Source organism: Antechinus flavipes, chromosome 4 (assembly GCF_016432865.1).
Source record: "Antechinus flavipes isolate AdamAnt ecotype Samford, QLD, Australia chromosome 4, AdamAnt_v2, whole genome shotgun sequence".
Taxonomy (NCBI): domain Eukaryota; kingdom Metazoa; phylum Chordata; class Mammalia; order Dasyuromorphia; family Dasyuridae; genus Antechinus; species Antechinus flavipes.
This window is the reverse complement of record NC_067401.1, coordinates 473,769,349-473,790,143: the sequence shown is the minus strand read 5'-3', so window position 1 is coordinate 473,790,143 and position 20,795 is coordinate 473,769,349. Positions and strand designations below refer to the sequence as shown.

The 20,795-nt window shown below is 45.7% G+C and overlaps 1 protein-coding gene across 1 annotated transcript in view; it reads left to right on the top strand.

Moving 5' to 3' along the window:
• The first annotated feature begins 5,681 nt into the window (after positions 1-5,681).
• ZYG11A (zyg-11 family member A, cell cycle regulator) overlaps positions 5,682-20,795 on the top strand; it is a 31,846-nt gene continuing 16,732 nt past the window's right edge. Inside the window, exons 1-4 of the mRNA XM_051999676.1 lie at positions 5,682-5,893; positions 8,503-8,668; positions 15,691-16,445; positions 17,942-18,082. Of these exons, the coding sequence (XP_051855636.1) occupies positions 5,804-5,893; positions 8,503-8,668; positions 15,691-16,445; positions 17,942-18,082 (1,152 nt within the window). The 5' untranslated portion in view covers positions 5,682-5,803. The remainder of the gene's footprint in view (positions 5,894-8,502; positions 8,669-15,690; positions 16,446-17,941; positions 18,083-20,795) is intronic.

Below are 20,795 nucleotides of genomic sequence, written 5' to 3'. Positions count from 1 at the left end.
GGTGGCTCTTGAGTAAATGATCTTTTCCCAGGTGTAAGTCATCCTATTAAGGAGAACTATGGCAAGAATCTTGCAGAGAGCACAGCTCCCCTGGGCTGGCCACATTGTTTGCATGCCAAATGTACGCCTGCCCAAAAGATTGTTTTATGGAGAACTCACACAGGGCAAGCCTAGGAGGTGGGCAGAAAAAAGCAAGACAAGGACACTCTCTGGTCTCTCTTAAACATTTAGAAATGATTGCATGACATGGGCAACACTGGCACGGGGCTGCCCAGCATGGTGTGCCCTCATCAGAGAAGGGGCTGTGCTCTAGGAGCAAAGCAGAAATGAACTAGCCCAGAGGAAACAGGTGATGAACAAAGTGAGAGAGTCCACCCCAAATGTTCACAGGGACTATTTGTGTACGCCCCGTGGCAGAGCACTCTGAGCTCATCCTCGGTCTGATCGCCCACAATCCCACACCTTCTAACCTGACTAGCATAGTGATGTCATCTTGGTTCTTTTTGAGGCTAAAGGACAACAACGAACTGATCAAATCAAGTAGCATTTATTCAAGACCCTCTGGTGTTTATGTGTGTGTGGGTGCAAAAAGCCCATTCTGCCTTAGAGGAAGCTCTCCATCCAAAGGGGGAAACCTGTAAACAGCTGAATACAAACCAGACCAGAGTAAAAAATTACTTAAATTACTCCAATTTAGTTACAATTAAAGACAATCCATAGTGGGAAGACACTGACATTAAGGGAAGTGAGAAAAGGATCCTTGTGGAAGGGGACCCTTGAAGGAATCCAGGGAAGCCAGGACTGGGAGTGGAATTAAGGAGCCCTTGGTTGACATAGTGAGGAGATAAATGGATGGTCACTTCTGAAGAACAACCAAGAGGCTGGTTATTGGACTGCAGAGAAGGGAATGACTGGGAACGGAATGAGTGTGAGTGTGAGTGTGTGTGTGAGTGTGTATGTGTATGTGTGTGTGTGAGTGTGTATGTGTGTGTGTGAGAGAGAGAGAGTGTGTGAGTGAGTGTGGGTATGTGTGTGAGTGTGTGTATGTGAGAGTGTGTGTGAGTGTGAGTGTGTGTGCATGTGTGTATGTATGTGTGTATGTGTGCATGTAAGAGTGTGTGTATGTGAGTGTGTGTGTGAGTATGAGTATGTGTGTGTGAGTGTGGGTATGTGTGTGAGTGTGTATGTGTATATGTGTGTGTGTGTATGTGTATGTGTGTGTGTGTGTGTGAATGTGTGTGTGTGAGAGAGAGTGTGTGTGAGTGAGTGTGGGTATGTGTGTGAGTGTGTGATTGTGAGAGTGTGTGTGAGTGTGAGTGTGTGTGCATGTGTGTATGTATGTGTGTATGTATGCATGTAAGAGTGTGTGTATGTGAGTGTGTGTGTGAGTATGAGTATGTGTGTGTGAGTGTGTGTATGTGTATATGTGTGTGTGTATGTGAGTGTGTGTGTGTGAATGTGTGTGTGAGAGAGTGTGTGAGTGTGGATATGTGTGTGTGTGTGTATGTGAGAGTGTGTGTGAGTGTGAGTGTGTGTGCATGTATGTATGTGTGTGTATGTGTGCGTGTATGTATATGTGTGTGTGTATGAGTATGTGTGTGAGTGTGTATGTGTGTGGGTATGTGTGTATGTGAGAGTGTGTGTGTATGTGAGAATGTGTGTGAGTGTGAGTGTGAGCATGAGGTTTATGAGGGCTTGGAACACTAGGCACAGACGCTTGTCCTTGGGACCAGGTCCTCAGTAACTGTGTGGTAGGCAGGGAGGGCCTGGAGGACTGACAGAACTGCTTCCTGGGCAGGTAGGAAAGGGCACTGGTTGGGATCAGTTTGACCATAGAGTCTCACCCTCTGTGGAGGGCTTAGGCAACCCAGCCTTGCACATCCCTTCAGAAATTGGAGTTATGTCAAATCCCTGAGGTTAGATTTCCCTTATAAACCTACCCATGGCTCCCGCCGTCTTGGCTGAACCCCTTTTGGGGTATAGTGCACCCAGCGCTCTGCTCATGGTGTCTCTCCTCTCCTTGCCCATTCTGCCTCTTTTCTTTCTCCTTTTTATTACTCTTTTAGGGGCTAACTGCCTGTAGAGATTTAGCTAATGGGCATATGCCGGCCTCCTGGAGTGTTCCCTTTCTCCTGGTTAATTGTGAGTTCCACAAGGGGACTTGTCTTTTCCATCATTAACTGTTAAAATCCCTTTTCTTGCTAACTATATATGCCCTTCCAACTCTCCTATTTACCTCTCCTGTGTTCTATCATATCTCTTCATTTTGTCTGAAGCTCTTCTAAATAAATCTACCTTTTGCCAAAGAGAACGGCCATTGTGAATTCTTCACGTGACTGGGCCCCAACATTTGGGCCTACCATCTCATCCTTTGGAGCCAGCAGTTGCTTCTTAAACCATATCACTTGAGCCTGGGCCTTTAAGGAGTCACTGAGGTTTTTAACAGTTCAGATCCAACCCACTTTGAACTAAACCATGCAGCCCAAAGACAGTTCTCTTTGGAACAGAAATCAGAGGAAAATAAGACGCAACCTATTTTTTCTGTCTAATCCATCTTCGGCATCTCCTTTGACCTTTCTTCCCTTGTATATAGATGGGGGTGGGGTGGAGGAGACGATCCCCAAATCTTTTGTTTCCTAGCCCACAGGCCTGCAGGACACTGAATTCCAAGTGTCAGACTGGGAGGGCCTGTGAGAGGCAGAGCGGGGGCTCTGTCTGGGCTGGGGACTCTGTGAGGGTCATGATCGGGGCTCTTTATGGTGGTTCAGTAGAGTCAACTCTTATTTCAATCTTTTAATCAGGAAGCATTGACTAAGCACCAGCCATTGTGCTAAGACCCCAAAGGAACTTACGGGCTAATGGGGGAGAAGGACAACAACTTGGAGACAACTAGGTTTTTACTAGACTTTTTGGGATAAATTAGAGACAATTGCTAGAGGGAAGGGGTTAGAATTAAGAAAGAAGAAAAGATTCTTCTAGAAAGAATTTTTTTTCCTGAGTTATAGGTCTGTATTTTTTTCATTTATTTAGCATTTAATTTTTCCCCAGTTATATATAAAAACAATTTTTAACATCGGTCTTTTTTTGAAACTTTGAGTTCCAGATTCTCTTCCCTCCCCCCGCCATTGAGAAAGCAAGCAACTCAATATAGGTCATACATGTGTAAACATGCAAAATATTTCCATAATAATCATGTTGTGGGGAAAAACAAAGACCAAAAAAAAAAAAAAAAATTCCTCAAGAACAATCTGATTCAGATAGCATCAGTTCTCTCTCTGGGGATGAATTGCAGCATTTTTCATCCTAAATCCTTCAGAATTGTCTTGGATCATTGTATTGAATGGAGGTTATGGTGGACAGAGGGAAACTGAAGAACTGATAAAAATTATTCGCTTGGGCCGATAACGGAAAGACTCTAGCAACCAGTCAGTCTTTCCCGCCTTCCCTCCTTTACTTCCTCGCTCCCTCCCTCCTTCCTTCTCGGGTCCCACTCTGGAGGTCATTTAGTCAGAAACCCAAGGCCCTGAGACTAAATTTTCCCTATAAACATTTTTATGGCCCCTGGCTTTGCTGCTGCCCACGTTGGGTCAGTCTCGGAGACACTCCCCGGGCACGTTTCCCTTGTCCCTACCTTATCCCACATGACGTCTCCCCTAACCCGACTGCTTCTCCATCCCACCTTTCCACATAACTAACTCTCTCAGGGTGTAGCTCAGGGCATGCCCCAACCTCACGGGGGCGCCCTTTCGGTGAGTTCCACCGGGGAACTTGTCTGTTTCATGTTTACCATCTGGGTGTCTGCTGCCGCTTATCTTGTCCGTGCCCTCTTCCCGGAAACCCCCCTTTTGCCGGAGAATTCTTCACAGGACTGACCCCCATTTGGGTGTCTCCCTCAGCCACATCAGTGGCCGCCATTCCCAGCTGATACTTTATCCGCAGTCCATTTCTGAGCGCGTCCCACACATCATTTCTCAGAGTTACTACTGCTATGGGCCAGCGCTCGGAACTTGAAACAAAGCCTTGCAAGGCGCTGGCTCAGTGGACTTCTAGGCAATGGTGGTTCAGGCCATGTACTGGGTACTGAGTACAGTTCTACAAGATTCACACCTTTGATGAGAGAGCATGTCAGCTCGGGCAAACGCAGCCAGAATCAGAACCGCAAGACAGAGACCGGTCGGTCCTCCTGCCTCCCCCCCAGAACCCAAGACACATTCAGGAGGGCCTCAGGAAGCTGGCAGAGGCAGAGAACACCAAGGACTGGCGGCAGGAGCTCAAGCTCTCGGAACCAAGGAGAGAGACAGGCCTCTGAGAAAGCTAACCGGGCCCCAGGAAAGGAGGCAATAAAGGGTTTGGACTTTAACCCCGGCTGCACCTGTGATTACTGAACTGAAACGAAGGCTGCTCCAGAGACCCCCAGAGAAAACCGAAGCAGAGAACATTACAGTATTCCATCATAATTACATACTGCTCTTTGTTCCCCAATGGACGGACATCCTCTCAATTTCCTATTCAGAAAGGAGGATTTTAGCTGAGACTTGAAAAAAGCCAGGAAGCAGAGGGGAAGGGAGGGGGTTCCAGACGTGGGGGCAGCCAAGGAATGTCGGGAGTCCAGAGACTGAGTGTCTTGCGCAAGGAACAGCCAGGATGCCGGTGGGGCCCTGGGATGGCAGGACATGTGGAGTAAGGATGCTGTAAGGCTGGAGAGGTAGGAGGGGCGGGGATGGGGGGCTTTGAAAGCCCTCAGATTTCCAGTTTGATTCTCCTGATAAGCAAAGGAATGAAGCGCCTACGTGGGCTTTAGGAAGAGCATTTTGACAGCTGAGTGAAGAGGGCTGCCCTGGGCTGGGAGGGGAGGAGGCTCCCACGAAATCCCTACTTGCCTGGACCACTTCTAGCGGTGAGACCCGGAGGCAAGTCACTCTAACACGCAAGCCTCGTGACGAGGAAAGTGTTATTGTTATGCACCAAGTTGTTTCAGGGGCTCCGGGGGTGGGTGGGGTGGAGGGGAAAAGGGAAAAGGGGAAAGGGGAAAGGGGAAAGGGAGCAGTGGAATGGGCTGGGACGATGGTTTTTGCATTTGTGTATCAATCCATAGCTAGAGCTCCCGATTTCCCCCTAGGGAAGAGCTTGTTAACTGACAGAGATCTGTGAAGGGAGGGGCAGGCTTCCCGGGAGGGGCGGAGCTTCATCTAGAGTTCTGCCGGAGAGAGGAGGGGCTTAATGGTGCTACTGGGAAGGGAGGAGCCTCGCAGGCTCTGCCCCTATGAGGCGGAACTTCACAGGCTTAGCCTATGGGAGAAAAGCTTTGTGGGCTCTGCCTATAGGACGGGGGTTTCTCTGGTTGTGCCTATGAGAAATGGGCTTTTGCGGCGCCCGGAGGGGCGGAACTTCGTGGACTCTGCCTCTAGAAGGAGGAGCTCCGTGGGCTTCGCCGGCCCGAGGGGCGGGGCTTGGCGAGCTTTGCCTATTAGAGCAGGGGCGGGCCATGCTCGGTGGGCCCAGTTGCCCCGTGCGGCGCAGGCCTCCGTCTCCTCGTGCGGTCGCCGCGTCGCTTCTTTCCCGGCTGCCTGAGGAGAAGCGGCCTCCGCGTCCCGCCTCCGGCCCCGCCCCTCCCCGCCCCTCGCCCCGCCCCTCCGGATTTCCTGTTTCCCCCTCAGTAGCGGCATTGGCAGCAGAGGCTGCGGCGGTGGCGGCCGTTAGTCCCGGCGGGGCGGCCCCGGCCTAGCACGCGCCCCGGCGGCCGCCGCCTCCTCGTCCTCACTCCGGCCCCGGCGCCTCCGGGTGGCCTCTCGGGTCCGGCCCCATGGTGCACTTCCTGCACCCGGGGCTGCGGCCCCGCACCATCGTCACCCCGAACGCCTTGGAGGACCCTCCGGGCTGCTACGTGGTCCAGGTGGGGAAGCGGCCACCGCACCCGGGGTTGGGGGTGGGGGGAGGGAGGGAGGTTCGAGTGAGGGAGAGCCGCGCGGCGATGGAGGGGTTCAGCTGAGCCTAGCGCGGCTGGGGTCACCCGGAAAGGTGACGTCGTGAAGCGCTTTGCGCCGTGTCTGCACGCCGCAGGCGTCTAATTAATGCTCACTCATTCTTGGAGGGGGGAGGGCAAGGCTATTTTGGGGAATCTTGGTCAAGGTCTGGAAGCACTTAGTAAGCGCCTATTGTGTCCGGCTCCGTGGCCTTCTGGAGCCCTCGCTCTAACCGAGGAGAAGCCGGTAAGGGCTGTCCCGGCGGGAGATACGGAGGCTGACCGGAGGCGTTTGGGGGCCACACCAGGGCCCGTGATCTGTTTGCGTGTCTCTTGCTGCGGTGGAATGACTGGGGCTCGCGAGCCTCCTTTCCTTCCCAGCCCAGCGTCAGTCCGCCTGCGTGTTTCGGGCTGGGCGTCGCGACCCTTCCCGGTGGCCCCCAGGCTGCAAAGCTGCGGGGCTTTTTCCGTGGACTAGGTTTCCCTTCCGTAACTTGCCCTTCCCTCGGGGGTGTCTGGGGGGGTGGGGCGCCGTCTGCACAGTGCGGGTTTGGAATGGCCGAGACGAGTCCGCTTGTCCTGCAAGGGCCGAGGAGGCTCCGGGTTGGCGAAGACTTCCAGCCTGGGTTTGCGGACAATTAGATGCGACTTGAATTTCTTTCCTCGGTTTAAGTGCCACCTGACGGCGCCCTGTCCGGCCTTCGTTTTTGAGGGGAGCGGGGGGAGAAGCCGCCTTAGCATTAGTTGGGAGCTGAGAAGGAAGCTGGCTGCCCTCCTTGGAGATAGAGCCCACTTGGTTTCTGAAAACGCAGCATCCACAAATCCATCCGCCTGCGGCTCTCCTTGGCCCTGGAAGTAGAGCGGGGCAGCCTTTAGGAGTCCGTGTCTCCTGTGCTGCTTCCTCTTGGGGCAGGAGAGGGCACCGGATGATTTTGCTTCCCTGACCCAAGTGCCCAAGCTTGGCTATGATACCTTGCCTTGGAGGTCTCTGGAATTCTAGGAATCTTTTTCTTGCAAAATACTTAGTTTAAGCTTTATATCTTTGAGATCCTGTATCCATTTTAATACAATTGAGCAAATTCTAGGCATAGATTACTGCCTGGCCTAGATTGCAGTGCTTTGTGCTAGGAGATAGAAAATTGAGATAAGTCTTTTAAACTATGGCTGGCCTAATAAAGAGACCTGCAGAAATATACCCATTAGAGCACACACTGGAAGGGCTAGTAAAATACTGTGTGAGGCCTGAGAGTGTGGGAAAAGGTCATTTACCCTTAGTGGAAGATACCAGAAGGTTTCTTGGAAGTGGCTTTGGGCTGCGGGGGTTGCTGGGAATTAAAAGACCTAGGTAGTTGACTCACCTTAAAGCAGTAAAGGGACATTGTGTGCCCCATTGATGAAGAAGACAAGGACCCTAGCATAGATGGAGGACCAGGAAAGTACAGTGTTCTGGGAACCTCTAAGATTAAATGATCCAGTGGGAAGGGGAAGTCGGATAGTTTTGAATTCTTCAGAGGTCAGGGATAAGAAGGGGGAGTCAGTGAACATGATTATTTTTAATCACCAATTTGAGAGTAGCTTTTGTTAAAAAAAACATTGTTTGTCTATTTTCTAAATATGTGTGTGTGTGTGTGTGTGTGTGTGTGTGTGTGTGTACGTACATATATGTATCCCTTCTCTATATGTGGTGCTCCACTAGTAGGATGGAAGCTCCTTTGAGGGCAGGCTGATTTTATGGTAGCAAGTCAGGTTTCTATGCGTGGAAATATCAGGCAGTAAGTTTTTTTCAAGAAAGTTTTTTGAAAAAAAGTAGAGAAATAGAATGATAACTAGCCTAAAAGTTAAGGGAAGATATATTTGCAAAATTAGGGAGGTCTGTGTATTCTAGGAGATGGGAAAAGGTGATTGGGGGGGAGAGGTAGAGCCAGCTTGAACAAAACAGGATAGAAGGTGGAGGATGGGAGTGAGCATGGCAGCAGGAGGGTCAGGTCTGCTGCAAGAAGGAAGGAGCAAAGAGAATGGATTTTAGAAAAGGATATTTCCTTTGGATGAAGAAGAGGTTTATCTGTCATACTATGGGGTTTGAGGAAGAGGAAGAAAAAAGGTGGAGAATGAGATAAAGAATCCAAGTTTTAGACTAAAAGCAAAAATTTGTAGAGGATGAAATTGGCCAGCCATAATCTGGAGAACATAACCTGCAGAACATTGATATTGACCTAGATTGTGTTGTAAGAGGTAAATAGAAGATTTCAGTTGCTGTGCCTTGTATGAAATTGCAGTTGATGTATATGACCCACTTTTTGATTATGAAGTATTGGATAAGTATACATTGAATCTTTGCCCCATCGAATTTTTCCTTGTATTATGTTGATTTGCATACATGCTGTATCTTCAAGACAGTAGGTGCTTTATAAATGTTTCTTAAATTTTAATATCATTTCCCCAAATGTCAAGTCACTAAATTAACTGGTTAATATTAACATTTAGTAATTTTAGGTTTCTTTATTTTGATAAAGTATCTTTGCTTGGGCTTTGTTTGCTAGGAGGAAGCATCTCCCTACTCCTTGGTTGACATCTGCCTGATTGTCCTGGCTTCTGACCTGGAGAGGTTCTGTTCTGAAAGACCAGATGGGACCCTGTGCCTGCACGAGTTGGGGAGTTTCCCTCAGGAAGTAGCTGATCGCCTACTGCATATGATGACCGTTCATGGTAAAGTACTTTATCTGGTATCTATTGGCATTTGGAAGGTCTCTGGTAAAGGGTGAGGATCCATGGCCAAAAATCCTCACGAATTGCTCATCTCTTTGAAATATGTTTTGTGATGGCATGTGGAGAAATGAACTAGAAATGAATCCAAATTTTAAAGGCCTGGTGCCCTCTTAAGTTTTCATATGGGAAGTTAAGGGCCGGAAAGGGGAAGTCCTTCGTCCAAAGTTTGTCATGCAAATCTTTTGGGGTTAGGCAAGTCTTCTGCACTTCAGTTTCCTCATCTGTAAAATGGGGAGAGAAATCCTTGCCTACAATTACCATTATCTTGTGATGAAGAGAGCCAGAGAGAAGACTGTGGGAACCGAGTGTGGACCACAACGTAGTATTTTTACTTTTTGTTGTTTGCTTGCATTTTATTTTCTTTCTCATTTTTGTTTCCCTTTTGATCTGATTTTTCTGGTTCAGCAAGAAAATTGTGTAAATATGTATACATATATTGGATTTGATGTATATTTTTAACAGGTTTAACATTGGATTACTTGCCATCTAGGGAAGGGGATGGGGAATTTGGAACACAAGGTTTTGCAAGGATCATTGTTGAAAAGTTATCCATGCATATGTTTTGAAAATAAAAAGCTTAATTAAAAAAAAATTCCTTGCCTAGCTGATCTCACAAGAGCAACTGTGAAAGTAAATTTGACAGAATAAATATAAACTGGTGGAAATGTAAGGGGTGATGATTATTCTCCCTAAGTTCTCAATGGTTTTTGCTGCTTTTGAAAATCTTCTGAATTGTTCTGGAGCAGCAGGGATTCTGTCCAGAAACCTCTTAGACAGACATCTTAGGCTTGGCGCTAGGGGATGACTTCTAGTCCCTTCCCTCACCCTCTTTTTTGAAGACAAGGAAACCAAGTTCCAGGTCACTGCAGGCATTTCCCAAGGAACTAGCAAAATTGCCCTTTGGCATTAAAATTGATTCTTTATTTTGAACCATGCCAACTACTGCCCAGTGAGTATTTAATCTGAATTCTCTACTCTTCCTTCTCATGAGTGTTTAATTTAAATTAATGTCTTTTGGAGGAGGCTTGATTTTTCATTTTTGTCTTGGTGTCCCCACCACTCAACTTAGTGCCTTGCACATATTTGTTGCTTAATTAATGTTGAATTAAATTGGGCTTAGGCAGAGAAAAAAGGCAGAATTGAGGCATTTAGAGTTGGGGCAGACCTTAGAAAAAGGAGAGAGAAAATTGCTTTTACACTGGATCCCACAAATCCCATTCCTGGGTTTATAGTCTTAAGACAAACCTGTTTCTGAAAAGAAATTGCAGGTGAACTGTATCCAATGACTGGAAATTAGAAATTGTGATTTTATGAATGTAGTGGAATATCAGCATTACAAAGTAGATAGCTGGTGGAAGACTGTGGCCCTTGATCAGAAAGACTTGTGTACAAGTTCTGTCTCTGACCCATATTGCATAACTAGAGGTGCTCCTGGACAGCTTTCTTTTTTCTGAACATATTTCCACATTTATCTTGCTGTACAAGAAAAATCAGATCGGGGGAAAATGGGAGAAAAAAACAAGCAAGCAACAAAAAAAAAGGTGACCATTTCCAGTCCCCACAGTCGCCTCTCTGGAGGCAGGTGGCTCTCTCCATAACAAGTCTATTGGAATTGGCCTGAATCACCTCATTGTTGAAAAGTCACGTCCATCAGAATTGGTCATCACTTAATCGTGTTGTCGCTGTGTACAGTGTTCTCCTGGTTCCACTCACTTCACTCGGTATCAGTTCACGTAAGCCAGACAGCTTTCTGGAACTGTGAGATCGGTGGAGGGAGCTCCTCACACCAAGAAATTACGAGACTGAGCCTCCAAAATACTCATTAATGTGGAATTGTGTGGCTGTTGTGACATAGGAGTTCCCAATCTGAACCAAGGGCACATGTTCACATATATCTCCAATAAGGGCAAAGTGGAGTTCTAGGTGGAGTGGGGGATTTTGTTTTGTTTTTTACATTTCAGTCACTTTAGACTGTTGCGGGGTGGGGACAATGATTCAGCTGCCAGATACTTTTGCAGCAGTTTTTTATGGGACTGAATTTAATATGCATAGAATCAAATTACAAGTAAACAAATGTGACTTTATTTTCATTTTTGGCCAAAAATTAAATATTCCAGAATTTTTTTCTGAATTCATTAGCTTTTATCATAATTTCAGATCCCCGTAATAGCCGGTATTTCTATGTCCTGGAGGTTTGCACTTTTAACTTGGACATCTCATCTGATCCCTACAACTACTTTGGGAGATGGGATCATTTTGCAGTTGAGGAAACTGACCCACTAAGAGGCTCTGGAGTCAGTTAGCAAGTGCCCTGACCAGGGTTCAAACTTGGGGCTTCCAGGCTCCCAGCCCAGCACTGCCCTCTGCACCACCCACACTTTGACTAATCAAACTAGAAACACGTTATCAGTGCAAACTTTTTAAACTTTCTTGTAAGAAATATTTCTACTGCACCTTTCCCAGTCACCTCACCCTTGTTCCTCATTAAACAGAAAACTTAAATCACTAATTGTGGATTTCTTTTAGAAGGCAATTATTTTTATAAAGCAGAAAAAACCAGAAATGACTTGAGACACTTTAAAAACTGGCCCATTCTTTCTATTGTAGTACTTTCTTAAATAGTTGTTGGCTGTCATTGTTACTTTGACAATTAAATAACACTGAGCATCCATCATGTTTTAGAGTCAACAAGCATTAAGTACTTCCTATGTGCCAGGGATCATACTGGGAAAACAAATAGAAGCAGAAAGACAATCCCTGCCTCAAGGGGTTTACCCTCCTGCAGGAAGACAGTGTAAGAAAAAGCTGTGTAGGAGAGAAGAGGAAGAGACTTAGAGAAAGTCCAGAGCCTGAAGAGGAACCAGACAATCAGGAAGGGGCTGAAGGGGAGGCTGAGAGGGCAGAGAGGCAAGAGTGGAGCCTGGAGAGGACATTGTAGTTATGGCACAGGAACTACCTGAAGTCAGTCCCCACAGATTTTTCTAGTGCTGTTTGTTAGTGCAGTTTATCAAAAGCAAACTTTTTGTTTTGTTTTGTTTTGTTTTTTGATTATAGCTTTTTATTTACAAGTTATATGCATGGGTAATTTTTCAGCATTGACAATTGCCAAACCTTTTGTTCCAATTTTTCCCCTCCTTCCCCTCACCCCCTCCCCCAGATGCAGGTTGACAAATACATGTTAAATATGTACAACAAATTTTTAAGGCCATTTGTTCTACCTTCACTGAAGTCTACCCAGCATAAAAAGCTGGCCTGCTGAACCCACGAGTTACCACTGGGCATCTCTGGGGGCTTTGGCAAACACGGGCTCCCTCCATTAGTTTGGAGGTAAAATTTCCATTTGTTTTTGCCTCAATGCATCCTGTCCTGTTGCCAGACTATGACATTACTGTTGTCAAACAAACTCAGGATTGAACGACCCTCCTCATGGGTGGGTGCTCTGCACTGTTCCTGGCAAATGGAGCTCCCTTGAGATGCAGCTGTTGCCTGTCTCTTCAAGCACATTTAGTTCTTCAGCACGAATAATATGAAGAAGTTCCAGTCCATGTCTCTCATATTTCCTCTTTCTTGTTTCCCTCTCTTTGGATAATTTCTTTAATGGTGTAAGTTGTCTGTGGACTCAGATGCATTTGTACCGTGTTTGGGAGAGCCCTGTCCGTAGGACTCTGAGCCTCGCCCCAGCACTGGGATTTTAAAACGAAAATGAAAAAATACTGCCCTTGGAGAGCTGATTCTCCTGGAAGGGCACAGCACATGCACACATAAATTGCTCAATCCAAAAAATATTTATTAATAGCTTTCTCTTTCCAGATATGTATTATTGATACCACATCCACTCTTAAAAAAATCTTGTTCTCCCTCCCTCCCCCCCCTTCCCCTAGACAGCAAACAATCCAAAATAGATTAAACATGGGCAATTCTTCCAAATGTATTTCCACATTTTTCATGCTGCACAAGCAAAATCTGATCAAAAAGGCTGGGGGGGGGGGGGGACGGGGGAGGAAAGGACAAACAAGCAAACAATAAAGTTAAAGGTGAAAATGCTTTATTGTGATCCGCATTAAGTCTCCATAGTCCCCACCTATGTGTGGCTCTCCATCACAAGTCGATTGGAACTGGCCAGGCATTTATATCCAAAGTATTGGGTTCATTTTCAGTCCTGTTCCACTCCGTGACTCCCTTTGTGGGTTTCTTGGCAGAGATACAGGAAGGATTGGCCATTTGATAAACTTCTCCAGCTCATTTTACATGAAGAAGTGGAGGTAACCAGACTTGTCCAAGGACACACAGCTAGTGTCTGATTTGACCTCAGGAGGAGTTCCCAATTCTACCCAAGGCTGTGCTCTGGCCCCATCTAGCTGCCCCGAACAAAGTCATTGGGAGAGAAGGTCATTAATAATGGGGGAAGGAGGACAGCCATGGCTTTTCCTCTCCCCAGCAAGCAGGCTTTTCTTACCTTGTAGCCTGGGGGAGGTATTTAAGCCTGGTGGTTGTTGCACCTTGTGTTAATGGGTAAGCAAAGAAGTGCAGCATGTTGGGTATGAAGTAATGCAAGACAGGCAAGGAAAAACCAAAAGAATGATGTAGATAATTTTTACAACTCTGAAAAGTTCTAAGTAACAAAAGGACTTGGATCAGAAACATTGGGTGCTCTTCCCCCATCCTACTCACACATTTGCTTTCTTCTGACAGAAAACCCTGAAAATAGAAAGTTGCTTGTAATAGATGTCAGTTATGTTTTGGTTGACCTTTTTCAGGGTGGGTATGGGGTGAAGAGATCAATTGGCTGTGTCTTAAGGGTTCATGTTAAAATAACATTTATGTTTAAAAAGTACAGTGAGTTCTCTGTCTAGATTGATGCTTCGGTGACAGTTTGTCAAAGATAGCGAGCGGAAAGGATTCCTGCTTTTATGTGGAATCTGGGTCAGAAAATATACCTTAAAATGTTTATGCTTTTCTTTCTAAACCTTTAAGGTCAATACCAAATACTGGGCAGGATCCTGTACCTTCATTACCTATATTTGCCACTCAGACATAAATACTTAGAGCCAAGATCAACACCAGCCTTTTGTAATTTCCTTCCTTCTCCAGTCTTATTGTTTGTGTTTGGGATTTTCCTCTCCCAAAAGTGCTAGATGGAACATAATTATTTTTTAAAATTATGAATTAAAAACTCATCAAAAAACCAAGTATTTGCATATATAAGGAAATCCAAGAAAAAAGACTTTATGAAACTATTGATTTTATTACATAAGCTTAGGTTTTTTCTTTTTAAATTTATGATAATTTTAATCTGGTATCAGTGTTGACCTGCTGAATTTTCTCCGATTCTCTTTTGTGTTTGTCTTTTTTTTTGGGGGGGGGGGGTGGGAATTAAGTGACTTGTCTGGAATTACACAACTAGTAAATGGTTGAGTCTGGATTTGAATCCAGGTCCTCCTGACTCCAGGGCCAGTGCTCTATCTACTGTGCCACGCAGCTATCCCTCTTTGCTGTATTTTTAAAATTTCATTGCATTCTTTTTGCATCACTTGCTACTGCTCCCTCCACTCACCTATAAAAGACCTTCTCCTTGTAACAGTTATTTGGGAGCACAGCAAACTTGTGTTGTCTTGATTCTGTCTGAAACCTTTTCCCCAAAGAGAGGCAGAAAAACTTGTTTCATTATCACTTTTCTGAAACTCCCCTTGTTCGTTGTCTTACTTATGGTTCATCCCCCAAAGTTGTCCTGGTTCTGCTCACTTTGCTCAGCTGGAGTGCACTGTAAGCAAGGCCTCCTCTGGTTTTCGGAAACTGTCCTCCTTTGTTTCTTTCTGATCCTCTTCTATTATAGTCACATAATACAGTGTGTTTCTAGTTCTTTGTTACACCCTGGGTCCTTTCTGTCTATCTTTGATCCGTTTGGGATATAGAGTTAGTAAGAGTCTTGCTCCCTCAACAGTGCAAGAGCACAATTGTTATTATTAAAGTACTTCAAGTAAATTTTGCATTGAATAGGGTTTTGGGTAGTTTTTAAGACATTGGTGATTAGTTGGGGGACAATCTGTGGGCTTCATCAGACCAGGCCCCCTCCCCTGTACCTCCCCCGTACGTGCATGCTCGGCCTCATGCTACATTCCCTTGTAGCATGCTTTTCTGTTCTAAAAGCTTCTGAGGTGATGGATAGAAACAGGGAACAGTGCAGAGAGATGGACGTCCCCAACCTGGAGCAGAGTCCTGGTTCTGGCTGACCCTCACCCATGGTCATATGACCTTGACTCATCTGGCTTTTATGGACCCAGACCTTCATCAGAACCTGCAGGGGCACAGTAGGGGAGGGGAGGTTCCCCATCAGCCTTTATGAGGTGCGTGCTTTATTATTGCCATCTGACTTGAACTGGGGCCTTCTGATTCCAAATCCAGTATTCCTTCCTTTAGACTAAAAACTGTTGTCTCTCCTAAAACAACTTTAGTATCTGATTGACCTTTGTATTTTTTTTTTTTTTTTTGTATTTTCTTTTTTTTTTTTTGCTGAGGCAATTGGGATTAATGACTTGCCCAGGGTCACATAGCTAGGAAGTGTTAAGTATCTCAGGCCAAATTTGAACTCAGGTCCTCCTGACTTCAGGTCAGGCTGGTGCTCTATCCACTGTGGCACCTAGCTGTATATTCATTTTTTAAAATAGTATTTTATCTTTGTTTTATTGGATGAAAGAAAGAAAAAGCAAAGTCTTTGGTTAAGTGCTGGCAGGATGAGGTCCTTGCAGGGATTTATGAAGGAGTTCCCATGTGGGAGAGTGGGGAACAATGAGGTCTGAAGAAAAATTCATTGGAGAGCTCAAAAGGGGGGCGGGGGGAGCCCATTAGGGCCTTTATGGGACATAAAGTGCTTTAGTCATTATTATTACTGATAAATGATTAAGGTCTCCCTGGAAGTCTGTTGCTATTTAACTTACCAGGCTTGGATTCCTATTCCTTTTCAGGCAAGCTGAATGATCGAACTGTGGGCATTTTTCAAGGCAATCAAATGCAGCTGAAGCAAGTATGCATCCGGAAGGCCAAGATTTCCGCAGCGGCTTTCCAGAAAGCCTTCTGCCATCACCGGATTATTGAACTGGATGCTGCCGGTGTGAGCGCAGACCTCACCATCCCGGATATCCTAACTGGCCTTGGCAGCAGTCCGTGGACCCAGAAACACCTTCAGTGCCTCGTGCTGAACTCAGGAACGCTGCCCGTGGAGGAGGCCGGGGGCCCCCGCTTCAGCCAGCTGGCGGGGCTGAGGGTTTTAAGTGTTTCCAATATTCCTTTTCAGAACAGGGACCTGGCGGACGTTGCTCTGCTGCCGAGATTAGAGAGTCTGGACATTTCTAACACCTCGGTCTCTGACCTTTCTGCACTCCTCGCCTGCAAGCACCGGCTCAAATCTCTCACCATGCACTATCTGAAGTGCTTGACGATGACCACGGCTCAGATCCTGGACGTCATCAGAGAACTGCAGGCCCTGGTTCACCTTGACATTTCGGATGACCAGCAGTTCACCTCAGACCTGGCCTTTCATTTGCTGCAGCAGAAAGACATCCTGCCCAATATCATGTCGCTAGATATCTCGGGGGGCAAACACATCACCGACGAAGCTGTCGAAGCTTTTGTCCGGCAGCGGCCGGCGATGCAGTTTGTGGGACTGCTGGCCACGGACGCCGGCTACTCTGACTTCTTTACCTCAGAGCCCGGCTTCATGGTGTGTTGTGGGGGACCTGCATAGGTGACTGGGGAAGGGGGAAGGGCAGGCTCAGCACCTGTCAGGGCTAGATCTAGCTCATGAGGCTTTCGGGGTACATTGGCTGACGAAGGCCAGGAGGGATTGGGCATTGGTGTAATGCTACAGTGGAAAGAGCTAGATTCAAATTCCGTCTCTGTCATTTACTACCTTCCTGGGATTCAGTGTCTTCTTCTGTAAGCGGGGTGGACTAGGCCAGATGGTCTCCTACAGCTATGATCTCATGAAAGAATCCTTCCCTCAAAGAGCTTCCTTTCTCATCTACTTGGAGGCCTGGGAAGATAGATTGTCCTGGGGGCTCCGAGACCCTTTGGTGCTGCTGTCACCAAAGAGGGGAGTGTGAGTTAATCAGTTCTGTTTTGGCCAAACATTTTGTGTCATGTTTTCTCATTTATGTTTCCCACTTTTGTCAGAGAGCAGCCAGTTAGGGAGCACCTGCTCTGGGCCAAGTCCTGTGTCCGTTCTAGAGCTACAAAGAACGGCAAAAAATTGGCCTTGCTCTTTAGGAGCTCTGGAACTTGCTAGCATTTTGCTAATGCTTGAAAAGCACTTGTCTAATATTACCTCATTTGGTCCTCACAACTGCCCTGAGAAGAGATAGTAGTAGGTTGCTGTCATCCCTGTCTTATAGGTGAGAAACTGAGGCAGACCAGTCAGGTGATTTGCTCAAGGTCACATGGCAAATAGCTGAGATTGGATTTGAATTTAGGTCTTCCTGACAAATCCAGCATTCCATCCGCTGTACCACCTCATTGCTAATTAAGTCGATGGCATTTTAATCATAATATGTCATGTTTTTCCACTAAATGTCCTTGGATGCTTCCTTGTGGAATCACCCTGGAGGGGATTGGCTTCTCCGGGGCTATCTGGGCCGAGTCCAAGCTTGAACAGCCTTGGGCTGTGCATCTGTTTTTACCAGAAGCAGTCCTTCTGACCCATGGCCTCATGAGTTAATTATCTCGATCCTGACAACTAAGAATGAAGCCATGAACCTTTACTTGTGGAGAGAATGCCCGCACTGAAATCATGTAGCTATTCAAAATATGTGTATGGTATCCATTGGAACGTTTTGTTCCTATCGCAGACTGGAGGGGGGTATTCAATGAGAAATATCAAGAAATTCAGGTCCATAGTTATTCCGAAAGGGCTCTTTGGTAGCGGGTTCCTTTTCTTTCTTAACTGTCCTTGTGTCATTATCTCATATTTGCCATAGGCTGTTGAATAGTATTCAGGTGAAATGTTCTTTAAAGCCTTTTAAAACAGGGTTGAATGAAATTTTTAATGTATCAGTACTTTTAAGTGGTTTTATTCTCATATTCTTCCATTTCTTTTCATTGCTAACATGTGAGTCTGGGACACTTCTCTGAAGTCACTTTGTAGTTAAATTTGCAATTTTCAAAGTCTGATTTGAAAACTGAGGAGAAAAACTCAAGTCTTCTGGACCTTTTGTTTTGAAGGTTGCAGGCGGAGCGAATGTCAGTCAGATTTCTGAAGCTCTGAGGAGATACAGCGAGAGAGTATGCTTTATGAAGGAAGCCCTCATCCGCCTCTTCACCCAGACATTTTACATGCAAATAACCAAGCCAGCTGTTTTAAAGGTAACACTGCAGCTTAGCTGAAAAGAATCATCCATGGACTGCTGAATGACATGGATGAGTAAACCTGGAGTCGGCGGGGGTTTGGTTCATTGGATGTACTTGTGTATGCGTTACATAGCTGTTGGGGTGGAGGAAAACAACCTGCTTTTTGGAGGCTTCCTCTCCCTGGTGATCATCATCATCATCATAGTATATGCTCATCATGTGTGTGCAGGTGTAAAGGTGGCGATGTGGTAGGTCGGATGAGATGTCTGCTTTGGGGGTCTTCCTCTCCACTGGGGAGGTGGAAGTCATGGAGGGAGGAAGAGAAGGCAGCACTGCACAGCTGCTGACCACTTGGGCCATCTGGGGCATAGGGAGAGTCCTGGCTTAGACTTCAGAAACTCTGGGCTTAGTTTGACTTTGCCTTAAATTACTTCATTTCCAGTTCTCGGTTCTGTAAAATGAGATCTGTGAAGGGCAATTGCACAACCTGTTTGTGACCTTGTTTCCAGTCCTGGGAGATAGTGTTTTTATAAACTGGAAAACCCTTAAGTCGGAACTGGTGATTCTAAACTTTGGGCCATGGCCATTGGGGTAGCCTGATACCACTTCTTGCAAAAGCAATTCTTCAGTCAAGCAGGATATGGCTCTTACTTATAGCTGCTTATGGAGGAACAGAAGCTTAGCAGGAGGGAAAAGTGAAAGGGAAGAAGGATGGGCATGTGGTGTCCTGTAAGAGGAAATAAGATGAAGATATTTAATGAAAAAATGTAAAAACTAAACTGGGCTTGATTGTTACTTAGGGTCCTTCCTCAGACTAAGGAGGGGTTTTAAACCATTTGGCATTCTCATTGCCTAATAGAGCATTGTTAGGGGCTCCTTTGTTGACAACAATGATGTTTGTTGTTTGGTAGATTTGCCATAAATTCAGTATCCTTCATATTTTTTCAATAGTTACATCTATTAATGCCCCATGTTTTTATTCAGGTACTTCATTTCATTGGACACTTATTATGTAAGACGTTTTCTAGGCTATAAAGATGAATAAGGGAAAATTCTTGACTTTAAGGAACTGCTACCTAAATTGAACAATAAAAAATGGAAAGTAGGAAGGGATGTATACAACTCTTGGCCAGAATATCTTCTGTTCAAATGAGAACTTTGGATTGGATTAGATCAGTGACCTCTCCCTCTCCACTTATCTCAGTTCAGAAGGTACTAAGAGCCTTTCTGGTGCACTCCCTGCTGGCTGAGAGATAGTTATCTGAGCTAACAGCTTCATCATGGAGCTCTAGAACTCCAGAATGCAGGTTAGGGACCTAAGGAAGCAAACACTTTTTTAGATATTGTCATCAGCAAAGCAGTTTGTAAAAAGAGAACCAAAAATGTTCCTTTTATTCTGAGTTAAACACCAAATAGATTGACCATTTCCATATGTAAAACATAACAGCAAAAGAGGACTGTGCACAGAATTGTGACTCTTTTAGGACTCTGCTATATAGGTTTCACAGCATACACCAAACGGTCTTTCTCAAGGATATCCTTAATCATTTATCTGGAAAGATCATGAGAAATAAAACCTATATTAGAAAAAGGGAGGAAAGAAACGAAAGTAAGGTTGCACTTCAAATAAAGTGTTAGAATAAGAAATAGGAAGAATTTTTTTTTTTAGCTGAGGCAATTGGAGTTAAGTGACTTGTCCAGGGTCACACAGATAGAAAATGTTAAGTGTTTGAGAGCAGATTTGAATTCAGGTCCTCCTGACTTCATGGCTGGTGCTTTATCCACTGCACCACCTAGCTGTCTTGGAAGAAATTCTTTAAAAGAGACTATGAAGTTGACAAATGGAAAATAAAAGAATAAAACCAGTTTGTTTTCTTTAAAAAAAAAAAAAAAAAGATCGCCTGATCTGGACTATCTAAACAGGTACATTCAGTCAAGCCTCCCCAAAATGAGGAATTATTTTATGACGACTGTTTACAGAAAATGATTCATTCTTCTGTCTTGAAGATAGGGAGAACCTGGGCCATGGACTGACTCATTCGCAATCCTAAGTTTAAATTTCATCATTATTGTGAGGAAAGGTGCCAAAGAAAATCCCCTAATCTCTTGCTCTCAGAGTTTGTAAATCCTTAGTGAGTGTAAGCAGATGTGGAAAGCCACTTCAGGAGAAGAAAATCTTATTTAGCTGGGTTGATAAACCTGTTAGTGTGGGTTGTGTTCCCAAAGGTGTCCTCCCATCAGTGTTCCAAGTGCGGGAGGCCTTCTTCCAGCTTAGGCTCCTGCTGCGATGGCTCCTCTCCGCCACTGGCTCTGTGAGACCAGCCAGGCCTTTGTGATGGCTTGTCCTTGGACTCTGCCTGCTGGCTCCTGATGGTTGGTGTTCTTCAGGGGATACTGGGCACGTGGGCCTGGCCTGTAATCCCTGCTTCCAGGAAGGCTGAGGCTGGTGGCTCCCATGAGCATTAGCAGCGCACTGAGCTGATGGATGTCTGTGATGTCTGGAGCCAATAGGGTGAGCCCCTGGCAGCAGAGACCACCAGGCCTCCAAAAGGGGCTCAGGAGGGGTAGGTGAGCCCAAGGGTAGAGAAAGAAGCAGGCTGGGACTCCGTGATGCTCAGCAGAGACATCATAGCCCTTTGCAGTTGTTGTAGTTTCAGAAAGAAAAAGGGAATTCTTCAGAGAGGTTGAGGAATTTCTGTGGATTTGCTGTAACTGTATAGATCACAGG